Source organism: Aptenodytes forsteri, unplaced genomic scaffold (genome assembly GCF_000699145.1).
Source record: "Aptenodytes forsteri isolate BGI_AS27 unplaced genomic scaffold, ASM69914v1 Scaffold119, whole genome shotgun sequence".
NCBI classification, from domain to species: Eukaryota; Metazoa; Chordata; class Aves; order Sphenisciformes; family Spheniscidae; genus Aptenodytes; species Aptenodytes forsteri.
The window spans coordinates 4,714,734-4,726,290 of NW_008796165.1; the positions used below are offsets into that span (position 1 = coordinate 4,714,734).

Genomic DNA, 11,557 nt, shown 5'->3' on the forward strand with positions numbered 1-11,557 from the left:
GCCCCGCCCCCCCCCCCCCCCCCCCTACAGTCAGTAAAAAAGCAGGGGGGGAATAAATCTCCTGACCAGATGTTTGCATGGAGACTTCTAAAGGGATTTCTGTCTGTTCTGCAAATTTGAGAACTTTTTTTTTCCCTTTCTAGTCATATGAACTGAATTCTACAAAGCATACAACACTAACGATAAGAGGAAGGATGCTCAAATTATAAATATATTCCTCAGCATAACAGAATGAGGAAGTGTTTTCAGCTAGAGCTGGTTTGCAGGAAGAACTGTTAAAAATTCCCCCTGTTGTGAAACAGGTTTGTTTTCCAGGTGATTGAAAAAAAACCATTAAACGTTGCTTTGATAACACATAACACAAATAATGAAGTATATTTAGATATTACTAATATTTAAATTTGCTTGATGTTGTGGAAACTGTTGACAAAACTGACTTTCTAATAAAGCAGTTTCATGTTTTCTCATTGGAAACTGTTCGCTCTCCAGTTTTCCATTAGCTCTACTTCAACTGTTTTAATGCGTGGTTATCTATAATGCCTGTTGAATTGGGAAGCTGAGCAAACAAATGTTATTTACACAGAAATTAAAATAGACTTCCGGATGAAAATCACAGTGCCTCTAGGTCTTGAAAATTGATCTCTCACTTAACATACTACTCTTGACATATGAGGCTGCTTTTCTGAGTTGGGAGCTCATAAGGCTTTCAGAGTTATTTTTGGTTCTAGATTTATCAATGACATGAACAAGAACCATCTCCCCTTGTCCCCAGCTGCTGCCATTTCTCACACCGTTCACTGCTTAGCTAGAGCAATGTAAGGCAGTCTCTGAGATCTGAGCCAGCAGTGTCCTGCAGTGGTTATGAAGCAGTGCTCTTCCAGTGGGATTGCTTGTACCCCTCCAAGCATGGACTGCTCAGAGACCAGTCATAGCCCTTTGGCCGTGTGGTGGTGTCACCTGGCATAACCAGGTTCTTTGTGTGTGTTTTCTTTTGTTTGGTTTTTTTTTTAAATTTTATTTTATTTTTTAAATGGGTTGGTATGATTAACTGGAAACACACCCAACCTATAAGCAACATGTACATGTTAAGACTTCTGTGAGAATCTGCGCTTGTATCGAGTACTGACACTGCTACAGAATCCAGAGGGAGTGGGAAGGCCAGTGTACTTTGAATACAGTCTCTCCTAGACAGCTCTAAAACCAAGATCCTTTTGGTAGCAGCTCCAAGCAGACTATGAAGAGTATCAGTCTCTCAAAAACAAATTGAAAAACCAAAGCTGCCCTGAGTTGCTGCTCTCTAAATCAGCTGTTTTGCTAGGATCAAAGTGTACAAAGAGCTGCTGCTGTCTATACAGTGGCTTATCAGTTCTGTGTAGTCACTACCGTATAGGTAAGTAGTTCAAAGTACTGTATAACAAGTTTACATAGGATAGACTGTATGTGAAATAATTTCTTGTAGGTTAAGTCAGCATAATGGAATTCAACAGGCAAATTCGCTCAGTTTGTACTCTACCCTCCAAACTATGTATTAGCTTTTAAGAATACTTTGAGGAAAGGTGGGGTTTTTTTTGTTTTGTTTTGTTTTTTTTTTTAGTGAAGAACTAACATAATATAAATAATGTGCTATATGTACTTACACTTTACCATTGATGCTATAGACGAGGGGACAATCTCTTCCCAAAGAATCCTGATAACACAATGCGTTATGATTACACTGATTACAAGGATACCTGGAAGGCTATGGAGAAGCTGGTAGAAAAAGGTCTTGTGAAAGCCATTGGGCTGTCAAACTTCAACAGTCGTCAGATCGATGATGTACTGAGTGTGGCTGCTGTCAAACCAGCTGTGCTCCAGGTAAGGTGAATAAAGGAGAGGACAAATACCTTTCTTATTTATCCATAAGAGTGAAGAATTTGCAAACCAATGCTATGTGTTTAGCACAAGGGGTGCAGCTTCTTATGTGCAGGGAGGAATACAGCCAGCTCTGCAGGAGTAGGCACACAGAGGCGGTCTTTCCAGGCAGATTAATTTGTTGGAGAGGAGGCCTGTATCCATGTTCTGTGGCCATTTATGCCTGCTTAGTTGAACAGGTCTGTGAAAGAGTTCGTCTTTCCTGTGAGGAACAGTTTAGTCTATAAGAAAGAAAGATTGTGAGAGAGTAACTTGAATCCCTTCTATAGAGAGCTTCCTTGCCTGTTGGATGATCTGTTTGGTACATAGGGAAGATCCAGCACTCTCAACTTAGGTGATCTGTTCTCCTTTTCCTGTAAACTTAGCCTACCAGACACTTTTTCATTCTCTTGGTAGTAAGTTATCCTTATGAGGATAACTTAAACCTTATCCTCATAAGGTTTTCCAGAATCTGGAATGACCTCCTGTGATGTGTTTGGTTCTGCTGTGCTTTTGACTTTCTGTTTGTTTAGAGGTTTGTGTTAATCTGTTCTCTAGCCACTCACTGTGGGTGATTTTAATAGGTAGAATGCCATCCTTACCTCGCTCAGAACGAGCTGATAGCTCACTGCCAGAAACGAGGACTGGTTGTCACTGCCTACAGTCCCCTTGGTTCTCCAGATCGCATGTGGAAACACCCAGATGAGCCTGTGCTTCTAGAAGAACCTGGGATCAAAAAACTGGCAGAAAAATACAGCAAGTCACCTGCACAAATCATCCTCAGGTACAGCACAATCGTGAGAGAGGGTGGCATTTGGAACCTGGCCTTAAATAAAGCAAAACAGACAAGCTAGAAGGAATGTACTTAAAGTGCGTGGTCTTCCACATCAGTGGGGAGTTAAAATCACAGGGAGTGCCAAAAGCAAACCCCATTTGGTGCTTGTTTTACAGAGTTGGTAGAGTTGGTCCTGCCGTAGGGCAGGTGGATGGACGAGATCAGAGGGGTCCATTCAGGGCCTGGATCCATGCCTGGGACGGTTCACTACCTTTTCTGCTGTGAAATAGCAGTAGGACAATTAAGGCAGCAGCGTACCACATTTGAGTGCTGCCTACTGAATTTGCACGTGGCCAGTTGCTTGAACCCTTGAGTGCTTGCTGCTGCATTCAAATGGGTTCCCTGGAAGAGGGGCTGAGGAAGGGACCTTCCTTCTTTGCACTGAAGAACCATTCGCTGTTTTGTTTTTATATAGCAAAAGCCAGCTACTGGATACTGGGAAAACAAGATGATTGAGTGATATCCAGAATGTGATCAGCACCTTGTAAAGTAAAATTGGATTTCTATCCTCATTTTTTGTCTGGCTTTGTATCTATCAATATCATTAGCACAGTCTTGGGCAGCAGCAAGATACCCTGCCAGCTGAACATGTTCAAGATTGCTCAAGCCACTAGACAGGCACTTGAGGGATCTGGGTTTTCTTCTAGTTTCTCAGTGGCTGTCATGTTAGAACTTGCGTAAAATGCTTAAGTACATTTTTCTGACTGTTTCTTGGGTTTCTAGCTTAAAGCGCCTGAAACTTTCTTGCTTGTTCAAAGGCATGAACATCTTCCCCTTATTGATTAGTCCGGTGGCTACTGTCTTGCTTGAGCTTGGACATACTAGGTCCTAATACAATACAGTGCTATGTCAGCCCTCTTTGGGTATTTTTATTTCACATAGACACATAAGTGACATCTCTGCTGCTACAGATTATTACTCAACCAAAATAAATATCGTGGTTCTTGGGCTGCATGCACAGAAAATCTGTCTTGTCCTCTTAACAGGTGGCAAGTGCAGCGTAAAGTGGTTGCCATTCCCAAGAGTGTCACTCCTGCTCGCATTCAGCAGAATCTCCAGGTAAGTTTAAATGGAGGAAAGGAGTTTCAGCAATGCCCTTTCATGTGAGTAAAATACTGTCCTGCTACTTGCAGAGCAACAAGCTGAGGCACTTGGTTCATACTTGTTCATCAATGTACGCACACGCTTAGAAGGGAGGGTAAAAATTTTTGGAAAACAAACTTGGTATGTTTTAAGCAACTAAGTGTGTGAGTGTGCGCGTATGTGCACATGCACAGTCTTGTTATCAAAAGGTAAAGAATGTACTTTTCATTTAGGCTTCTACAAAATCTTCACTGAAATTTATCTGAGATACAAATTTATTGAACAAGGGAGTCTTCTAATGATGTTCAGTGGTTCTTATTTACGAATAATAGTTGTTCTACCGTGCAAGTGAGGGCTGGTGACTACTTCTGCAGCAAACTGCCATTCTAATGATGCTGAAGGAATAAGTGTGGTTCACTTCTGCTCTGAAGTAGAATTGATACAGCCAATCATACAGATTGGCTGCTTACATACTTGGTTTTTAAGTTAGGAGTTGTTTCTGTAACTGTTACTCCCATTAAACCAAATCCTGCCGTGTAGTATGCTGCTAGAAATCTCAAGAAATTCCAGTAAACTCTGCAGTTACTCAAGGTTTAGATCTACATGGGAACAGAATATTGACTGAATAGGCAGCACTTACGTGGAGGAACAGTCCCACTGCTTTTTACCTTTGTGGAAGAGTGCGATGTAGTATCAGTGTAGGCTTAGAGTTGGCAAGTGTGTGAACACCTCTGACTTTAAGCCTTTCTTTTGGTGTTTGTTATAAAATGAGTTTAATTGCAACTTCATATTTATAATGGAAGACAAACTAATGGTAACCTATAGTTATTGAATAAAGCCTCTTGCTTTTGTTCTCAGGTGTTTGATTTCAGCCTCACAGAAGAGGAGATGGGCCACATTGGAAGCCTGAATAAAAACTGGCGTTACATTGTGCCAATGATTACGGTAAATTACTCATGTTTCTATTAGTTTTCATTATGTGGCCACAACTTGGGGTTTTTGAAGTTTTCTTTCTTTTACTGTCCTCATCAGAACTACTTACTCATAAGAACAGTACATCTTTTAGGGTATCTAAAATGAAAGAATTTTTCAAAAGCTGGGTACAAAAAAGGTAACTTTTTGAAAACTTTTCTCCTTTGTTTTGACCACTGATGGCACTCTCAAGGTCTCATTACTGACCTGTCCATGGGCCTTTAAGCCAGAGTCCCATCTTACTTTAAATCTCACCAAACTCCTGCTGATTGGTTCTTCCCACGTACAAGCAGGCTAAGGTCCATGCCATTCCTCCGGAAGTACTCCTTGTTCCAACTGTCCCCGTCTACTTTATACCATAAACCTCTAAGATCAGTGAAGACTCAGGGTGCTGTTAGTGCTCCACATCCATCGTGGAAGTCACATGAGGGAATTTGTCCACTCCCCTCCACTGGATGTCTCCCCTTTCAGCATCTGTAATGACCTTCCTCCAATGTAAGGAGTCTGGCTTAGGCTGTTTTATTTTTCTTCCCAAATCCGTTAGCCACAGCATCTTTTAGCATCAGTAGTTTACTCTGTCACATGAAACTTTACCTTGTGTGCTATCAGATGCTAGTCTGTTTTAGAGAACCAATGCCTTGTAAGTGTTGAAGTCCTCTTGGTCTTTCTTTTCTTATATTAAAGGACCTAACCTTGTTCCTTTCCCCTGACTGCAAAAAAAAAAAAAAGTCAATGCCTTGTTGTCTCCTGTCTTTATAGTTTTCCTCATTTCTTATTGTCCTGCTTCTGACTATACAACAGAGAGCTGTTGCCATTCCCCGGTGCATCACCGACCAACATATGGCAACTGTGCTATAATGAATCTAAAGTGATTTATCCCTTCTCTATCGTACAGTACACTGCATAGATACAGTAGGTCTCTGCAAATTTGGAAGCTGTCAAGCATACCCTTGCCTCTCCAGCAGTTTGCCTGTAGATTATTCTTCAGTAGTCAGTGGCTACTGGCTATAGGAATTCTTTGGAGAAAGCTTTCCTCCGGGACTTATCATTGAGTTTTTTTGAGTACTTGAGAGGATATCAGTGACTAGTCTGAGTTAGGAAAGAGAAGTTGTGAATGTGTGGTGAATGACTCTCGTATCAAGGGTAGATACTTGTTATAGCTTTCACTGTTTGTCACGCTGTGGCTTACAAAAGCTTCAAGGCCGTGCTTTTAACTGTACGGTTGCTTCAGTATGTGTGTGTAAATATAAACCCCCACATCCCTGCAACCAAAATTATCTTTGTGCTTATGGATCAGGAGTCTGTACGCCAAACTGCAAGCTTAGCTGCTCATCTCTGTGAATGTGACAAGCACACCTGCTGCTGACAGTATGTTTCTTTCAAGTGTTTTGCCACTCATAGAATCATAGAATCATAGAATCATTGAGGTTGGAAAAGACCTCTAAGATCATCGAGTCCAACCGTCAACCCAACACCACCATGCCCACTAAACCATGTCCCTAAGCGCCTCATCTACACGTCTTTTAAATACCTCCAGGGATGGGGACTCCACCACTTCCCTGGGCAGCCTGTTCCAATGTTTCACCACTCTTTCAGTAGCTGCAAACAAAGTTGTTTTGTTAACAAAACTGCAAAATACATTAGAATGTAGCCTGGCTTGGATGAGCCAGGGATAATTTATGTGCTTTTGTTACCTGGGAGACCTGATCAGATCACAGCGATTCACAAAGGAGAGATGAAATACAGTTCAAAGTGCTAGGCCATCCAATTACAAAAAGGGTGATCGTGATGCAGCTGGGCTTCAAAGATATTGCCATATTGTCAGGTAACAAGGCAGGAAGAAGCAAGATGAGGAGAATTAAAACACGACTCTCTAGCTGTCAGATCTCTAGCGGAACTTTTTGTCTCCTGCCCATCCCTTCTGGGCTTATCAGAAAGAATTTTCATCAACTGTGAATTAAAATTCCTGTCTAACCTTTCATGCCTATCTTCTCTATGAATCTAACTTACAGTGTCTGGATTTCAAAGCGTGATATGGCAGTGATAACAGAGCTCCTATCATAACTGATGAGACAGTTTTTCCTTGCTTTACTTCTTTGATACATAACCACATGTTCTTATAGTTGTGCCACTGTTCTCCATGTTGTGTTTTGTGTAAAGCCTGAGGAGAGGCTATTACATTGCATGTAGACAATTTAAGTTGCTTTATACTTTAACAGTTCATTATCTGGATAGAGGTTGGGAATTACCTTGCACTAGCCTGAAATCCAAACTTTTGGAAACACGTAATTGGCCAAGGAATATACTTAAGCGGAACTTGAATGACTAGCAAGCCAGGAGAGGAGGAGTGATGGTGTTGTACACATGATGATCTGTCTATTTTTGATAATTAGCTACCGTTGACCTGCAATGTGTTCACCGCTGATTTTACCCCCCTCCTTCTCTCAAATGCCTGGGGTAGACTGGAATCGGCTATGTGAAACATTGCTTCTGGCAGCTGCTGTCTTGGCACGCTGCAAACAAGAATGCTTACCTAAAGAGCTGTTCTGTGTAGCAAAATATGCAGGGGGAAGAAACGGGGGGGAAAAATGAGGAATACGAGTTCTAGGAACATGAGGAAGTTGTTGGCTCTCAAGAGAATATGAGGAAACCTGAAGATACTGTGATACTTTTGTCCACAGTTCGAAGGATTGCCTTCAATTGACAGCTTAATTTCAGCTTTATTTTATTTTAATCTGAGCATCAGTCAAATGTTAAACCTTAACATCTTAGTTTTCTGCTCTGTAGTGCCCCCAAGTGACTAATTTCACACTTCACTAGTCACTGTAAACAATTCATTACTAGGGATTCCAGTTGTTGCTTTGAAATGCAGGTTTTATACTGAAAGCTAATAGAGGGACTTGCTAGTGGTGGATACTTGGTTTGAAAGTCCCTGTGATTCCCTCTGCCCCTGTAACATTTTGAGTGATCTCTAACATCCCATTTGTATGTATAAAAATCACATTTATATGTATAAAAATCAATGATTTCTCTAACATAACTTTTATTCAGTCATTAGTTGCTTAAAATAAGTTTTAGCTGACTGATGCTAGGCTGTCACCCAGGGAGGTGTGTATCATTTTGCCAGTGCTGCACCTAAATTTCCCCAAATGTTACAGATGAGGAGCAAGGTTTTACCTCAGCTCCTCGGAAATTGGGGGTGTTGCAATGGACTTAGTGCAACTAGAAATGCAACTTGTGCGTCTGAATGCTTAGAGGTAGGATGTAAGAACTGAGACTTCTGCATGGCCACGTCTGCTTTTGGGCCAGCCTGAGCCTCTGTTTCATTATCTGTGAACATCAGTTTCAGTATTCCCATTTTACAGCTGGAGAAGCTGGTCTTCCATGGAAATGTTCTTAAACAAAAAGTACTATGAAGGAGTTCAGTGACACTATTAATGCTTCAGTGTATGACCCCAAACAAGTTATTCAATGTGTTTCATCTTATCCGTCCATAAAATCAGCAGCCCGGGAACTCTCTATCATGAAAACATGGGCAAATCTCCGACTCCATAGTAAAGTGTTTTGAAGTGTGCATGTTACAACACTTAGTAACGGCTACAAGGCAAAAGGCTTTTAACTATTCTTAATCTAATTCTTCAAGCCTCAGCAGCTTGAAAGACTCTTGCTCTAGGCTACAGAAATCTATCTCTTTTTTTAAATTATTTTTTTTTTTTAATTTTTCTTTCAAGAAGTGCTAAGAGGACTCAGGGGTAGAGGGAACAGCTCTTGTTTAAGCTGGAGAAGATGCTCCCAGATGTTTGGGATATGAAGATTTAGAAATCTAAACCATGCAGAGTTTGAAACTAAGAGTAAGAATGGATTTTTATCTTTCTGACTTGAGTCTGTTTACTTCACAGGTGAATGGAAAGCTAGTAGCAAGAGATGCTGGACACCCCCATTACCCCTTCAATGACCCCTATTAACTACTAGAAAATAAGGTGTTAGCATAACATGCTTCTCTGCATGCTCTTCCACAAAGTAATTGTTGCCACAATTTGTCAAAAAACCTGTCCAAATAAAACCTTCCTTCCTGAGTAGGTTTACTTACAATGTACTGCTTCTAATTGACCTCCTTTCTGGAGGTACTGTAGCTTCCATATCAAAGTGTGTGGATTTATTACAATGACTGCAAGCTTGCTCCTGGAAGCATCAAATCTTTGGGGGATTAGACAAAGAGTGGGGGAGCCTAAATCAAGTTCCAAACATGTCATTATCAGGTTAGGGCAATACTTTGGGGTTTACTGCCTGTGAAACAGTTTTGAAAGCTTTAGTTATTACCATGAGGGAAAAAAAAAAGGGGGGGGGGGGGGGGGAGGCATGAAAGCATTTTAAGACTAAACAACTGCTCAGCCATTGACTTTGATGTCTTTATTAAGTATTTTTATACAGGGAGTAAAATGAAATGTGCTACAATTGCACTATGTCCATAAACCACTCATTAAAACCCAAGTAACTAGTAACTAATGCCCAGTGCTTTTTATCCCCTTTATAGTACTTGTGGGACTTAGAACTCTCTCTTCTCTATTTTCTTTTTCTTTTAATTTGCCTGTAGATTTGAGGAGAATAAATGCAGACCCTGGAGCAGGCCTTCAGGGCAGTCCTCTCTGTTGCTTGTCACATGGATAGGTTTCAGCTCTGACAATAGCTCTGATGGTCCTATCACAAAAGCCTCAAGAACTTTTTAGCAGGTCTTGTAGAAAAACTCCTGCTTTTACCGTGAAGTTGCCCAGTGTCTCTTTACCAAAGATGTCCAGTTTGAGTTCTGGAAGGTCACAAAGCTAGTTTCTGACTATACAGTATGAGCAAAGGCCTGTTGGAGGGCCCCTTCCATTTTAATGTCGCATTTTTGATGGCTGCCTGGGCTGATGCTTGGGAGAGCTGGTCCTGTCTCCTGTTCTACCGCTGAGCTGCTGGTAACACCGGGCAAGTCATTTGCTTTCTCTGTGCCTCTTGTTTTCCCGCTTGCCACGTCTCTGTTACTCCCTGGCAGGGACTAATTTGCTGAATGCTGATACACTGTTGAGCAGGACTGGAGCTCTAGCACTAACAATGGTTTTATTTTGTTTCAGTCTGTCAATGAATTGTCTAGCCATTTAAGTACAAAGGGCATGAGGTGTTAGTACTTACCAGTACTCTGATGGTGATACCTTCTTTGGCCTTAGCAATGTTAACACTTTATTTTGATTTTTCTCTACCTGTAAAATAGGATTAATGCTTGTTTGCCATGGTGCAGACAGGGTTGCAAGGCAGAGTTTCTAAAGGCCTGTCGGATTTAAAACAAAGGAACTCTTTCAGATCCGCTGATGCCGTTCAGAGACAGTCATAGGCACGACTCCTTGTTTGCTGCTGGATAAAGAAAGCTTAACTGACTGTAAGTGAAGTAAAGAACGCTTATTTTTTTATTTTTCCCATAGCAGTAACAATGTAGAATTAGAAAAATAATGTCTGTATTCAAATAGTTCAAAAATTAAACAATTAGATTATTTTAGTTTTGATAACCTCATTTACAGTAGGCCTATAGTAAAACTATATATTCATCTCGAGCGTAATGCCTCCTCAAGTATTTCCTGCCCTGGGCCTCACAGCATGCAGCTGAACTGGAACAAACCTGTTTATCACTTTTTGTAATCCTTATGTAAAATTTAAAGAATTTCTGTTCCTCAGTAAAGTGTTTCCTAATTCCTGCTGAATTTACCTCAGTGGAGAAAGCCATTACAGCTCAGTTAGGATTCTTTACTAGACTGGACGTTTTCTTCTAAGGGAAATGAAATCCCTGTTGGTTTTTTATTATTCTAATCAAACACGGGCGACTTTGAATACAGTTGTTACTGCAAATCAGTAGGGAAGCAATTTTACTTTGAAAGCGCTATGTAGAATGTTAACAGCAGTCATCCTGCCAAGAAAAGTGGCTTTTGTTGCATGTATGTCCACTTGTATGTTTGCATGTCTTAAATAAATACTGTACTCAGTGTGTGACTTTGAGACTTTTTGCCCCCCTCTAATGTCAGGGCCCCAATTAATTTTTTCTCGTTACTTCTCTAATCAAGAGTAAGTAAGTGGGCAGAGAGAATTCCCAAGAAAAGCACATCAATTCTGTATCTCCATTAAGCCTGCAATTCCCAGCTCTGTTACTGCATGGAGTAACACAGCGCAGCTGAAGCGGGAGAACTTTTATCTTGAAATAGCACAGGGGGAAATGAGCCTCCAGGTCTCCACCAATGGCTTTGCTGCTGCTGTGCAAGTTTTGCGGAGGTCTCTGCTGTCAGAGCTGCAGCAGCTATGTCTGCCTCGTCTGGTAGGTTACATGTGCTGTGGGAAAAGCAAAGCATCTGCATGAGCTGAGCCGGAGCCAATTGACTGCTCACCTTGAATAGGCTGAAGTCAAACGTGGCGAGGCTATGCCAGGGCAAGGGCGCTAGTGCCTCCTGCAACGTACGGCAGAGAAATACGAGCCTTCAAAGGATGGGCTGGTGGTACAGCTGGATGTGCACCCTGTTAATGAGCGGCTGCCCTCCGCTCTGGATCAGACCGCGGTGTGTCGGCCTGCTGGAGGGTGGGGTCTGCCTGCCTGCCGAGCCCTGCTGAGGAGGGGCCCTGCCTGCGAAGGCAGCGCCGGGCCGGAGGAGACCTGGGGCCCGTGACCCAGGGGCAAGGGCCCGGCTCGCCCTTGCTTGCGCTCTCAGACCTGCACCGGGGTGCAAAGCCGGCCCGCAGCGGTTTCCCCCGCCTCCAGGG

At 42.0% G+C, this 11,557-nt stretch overlaps 1 protein-coding gene across 3 annotated transcripts in view; it reads left to right on the forward strand.

Annotated features, from left to right (window-relative positions):
* The window catches only part of AKR1A1 (aldo-keto reductase family 1 member A1), a 23,546-nt gene extending 14,315 nt beyond the window's left edge, over positions 1 to 9,231 (forward strand). For 2 of the 3 annotated variants that reach the window (XM_009287306.2, XM_009287305.2), the window contains exons 5-9: positions 1,659 to 1,854; positions 2,475 to 2,674; positions 3,712 to 3,784; positions 4,667 to 4,753; positions 8,680 to 9,231. In XM_009287306.2, the coding sequence (XP_009285581.1) occupies positions 1,659 to 1,854; positions 2,475 to 2,674; positions 3,712 to 3,784; positions 4,667 to 4,753; positions 8,680 to 8,745 (622 nt within the window). In that variant the 3' untranslated portion in view covers positions 8,746 to 9,231. Of the gene's footprint in view, positions 1 to 835; positions 1,391 to 1,658; positions 1,855 to 2,474; positions 2,675 to 3,711; positions 3,785 to 4,666; positions 4,754 to 8,679 lie in introns of those variants that run through there. The other variant, XM_019474167.1, reaches the window with a different exon arrangement.
* The last annotated feature ends 2,326 nt before the right edge of the window (positions 9,232 to 11,557 follow it).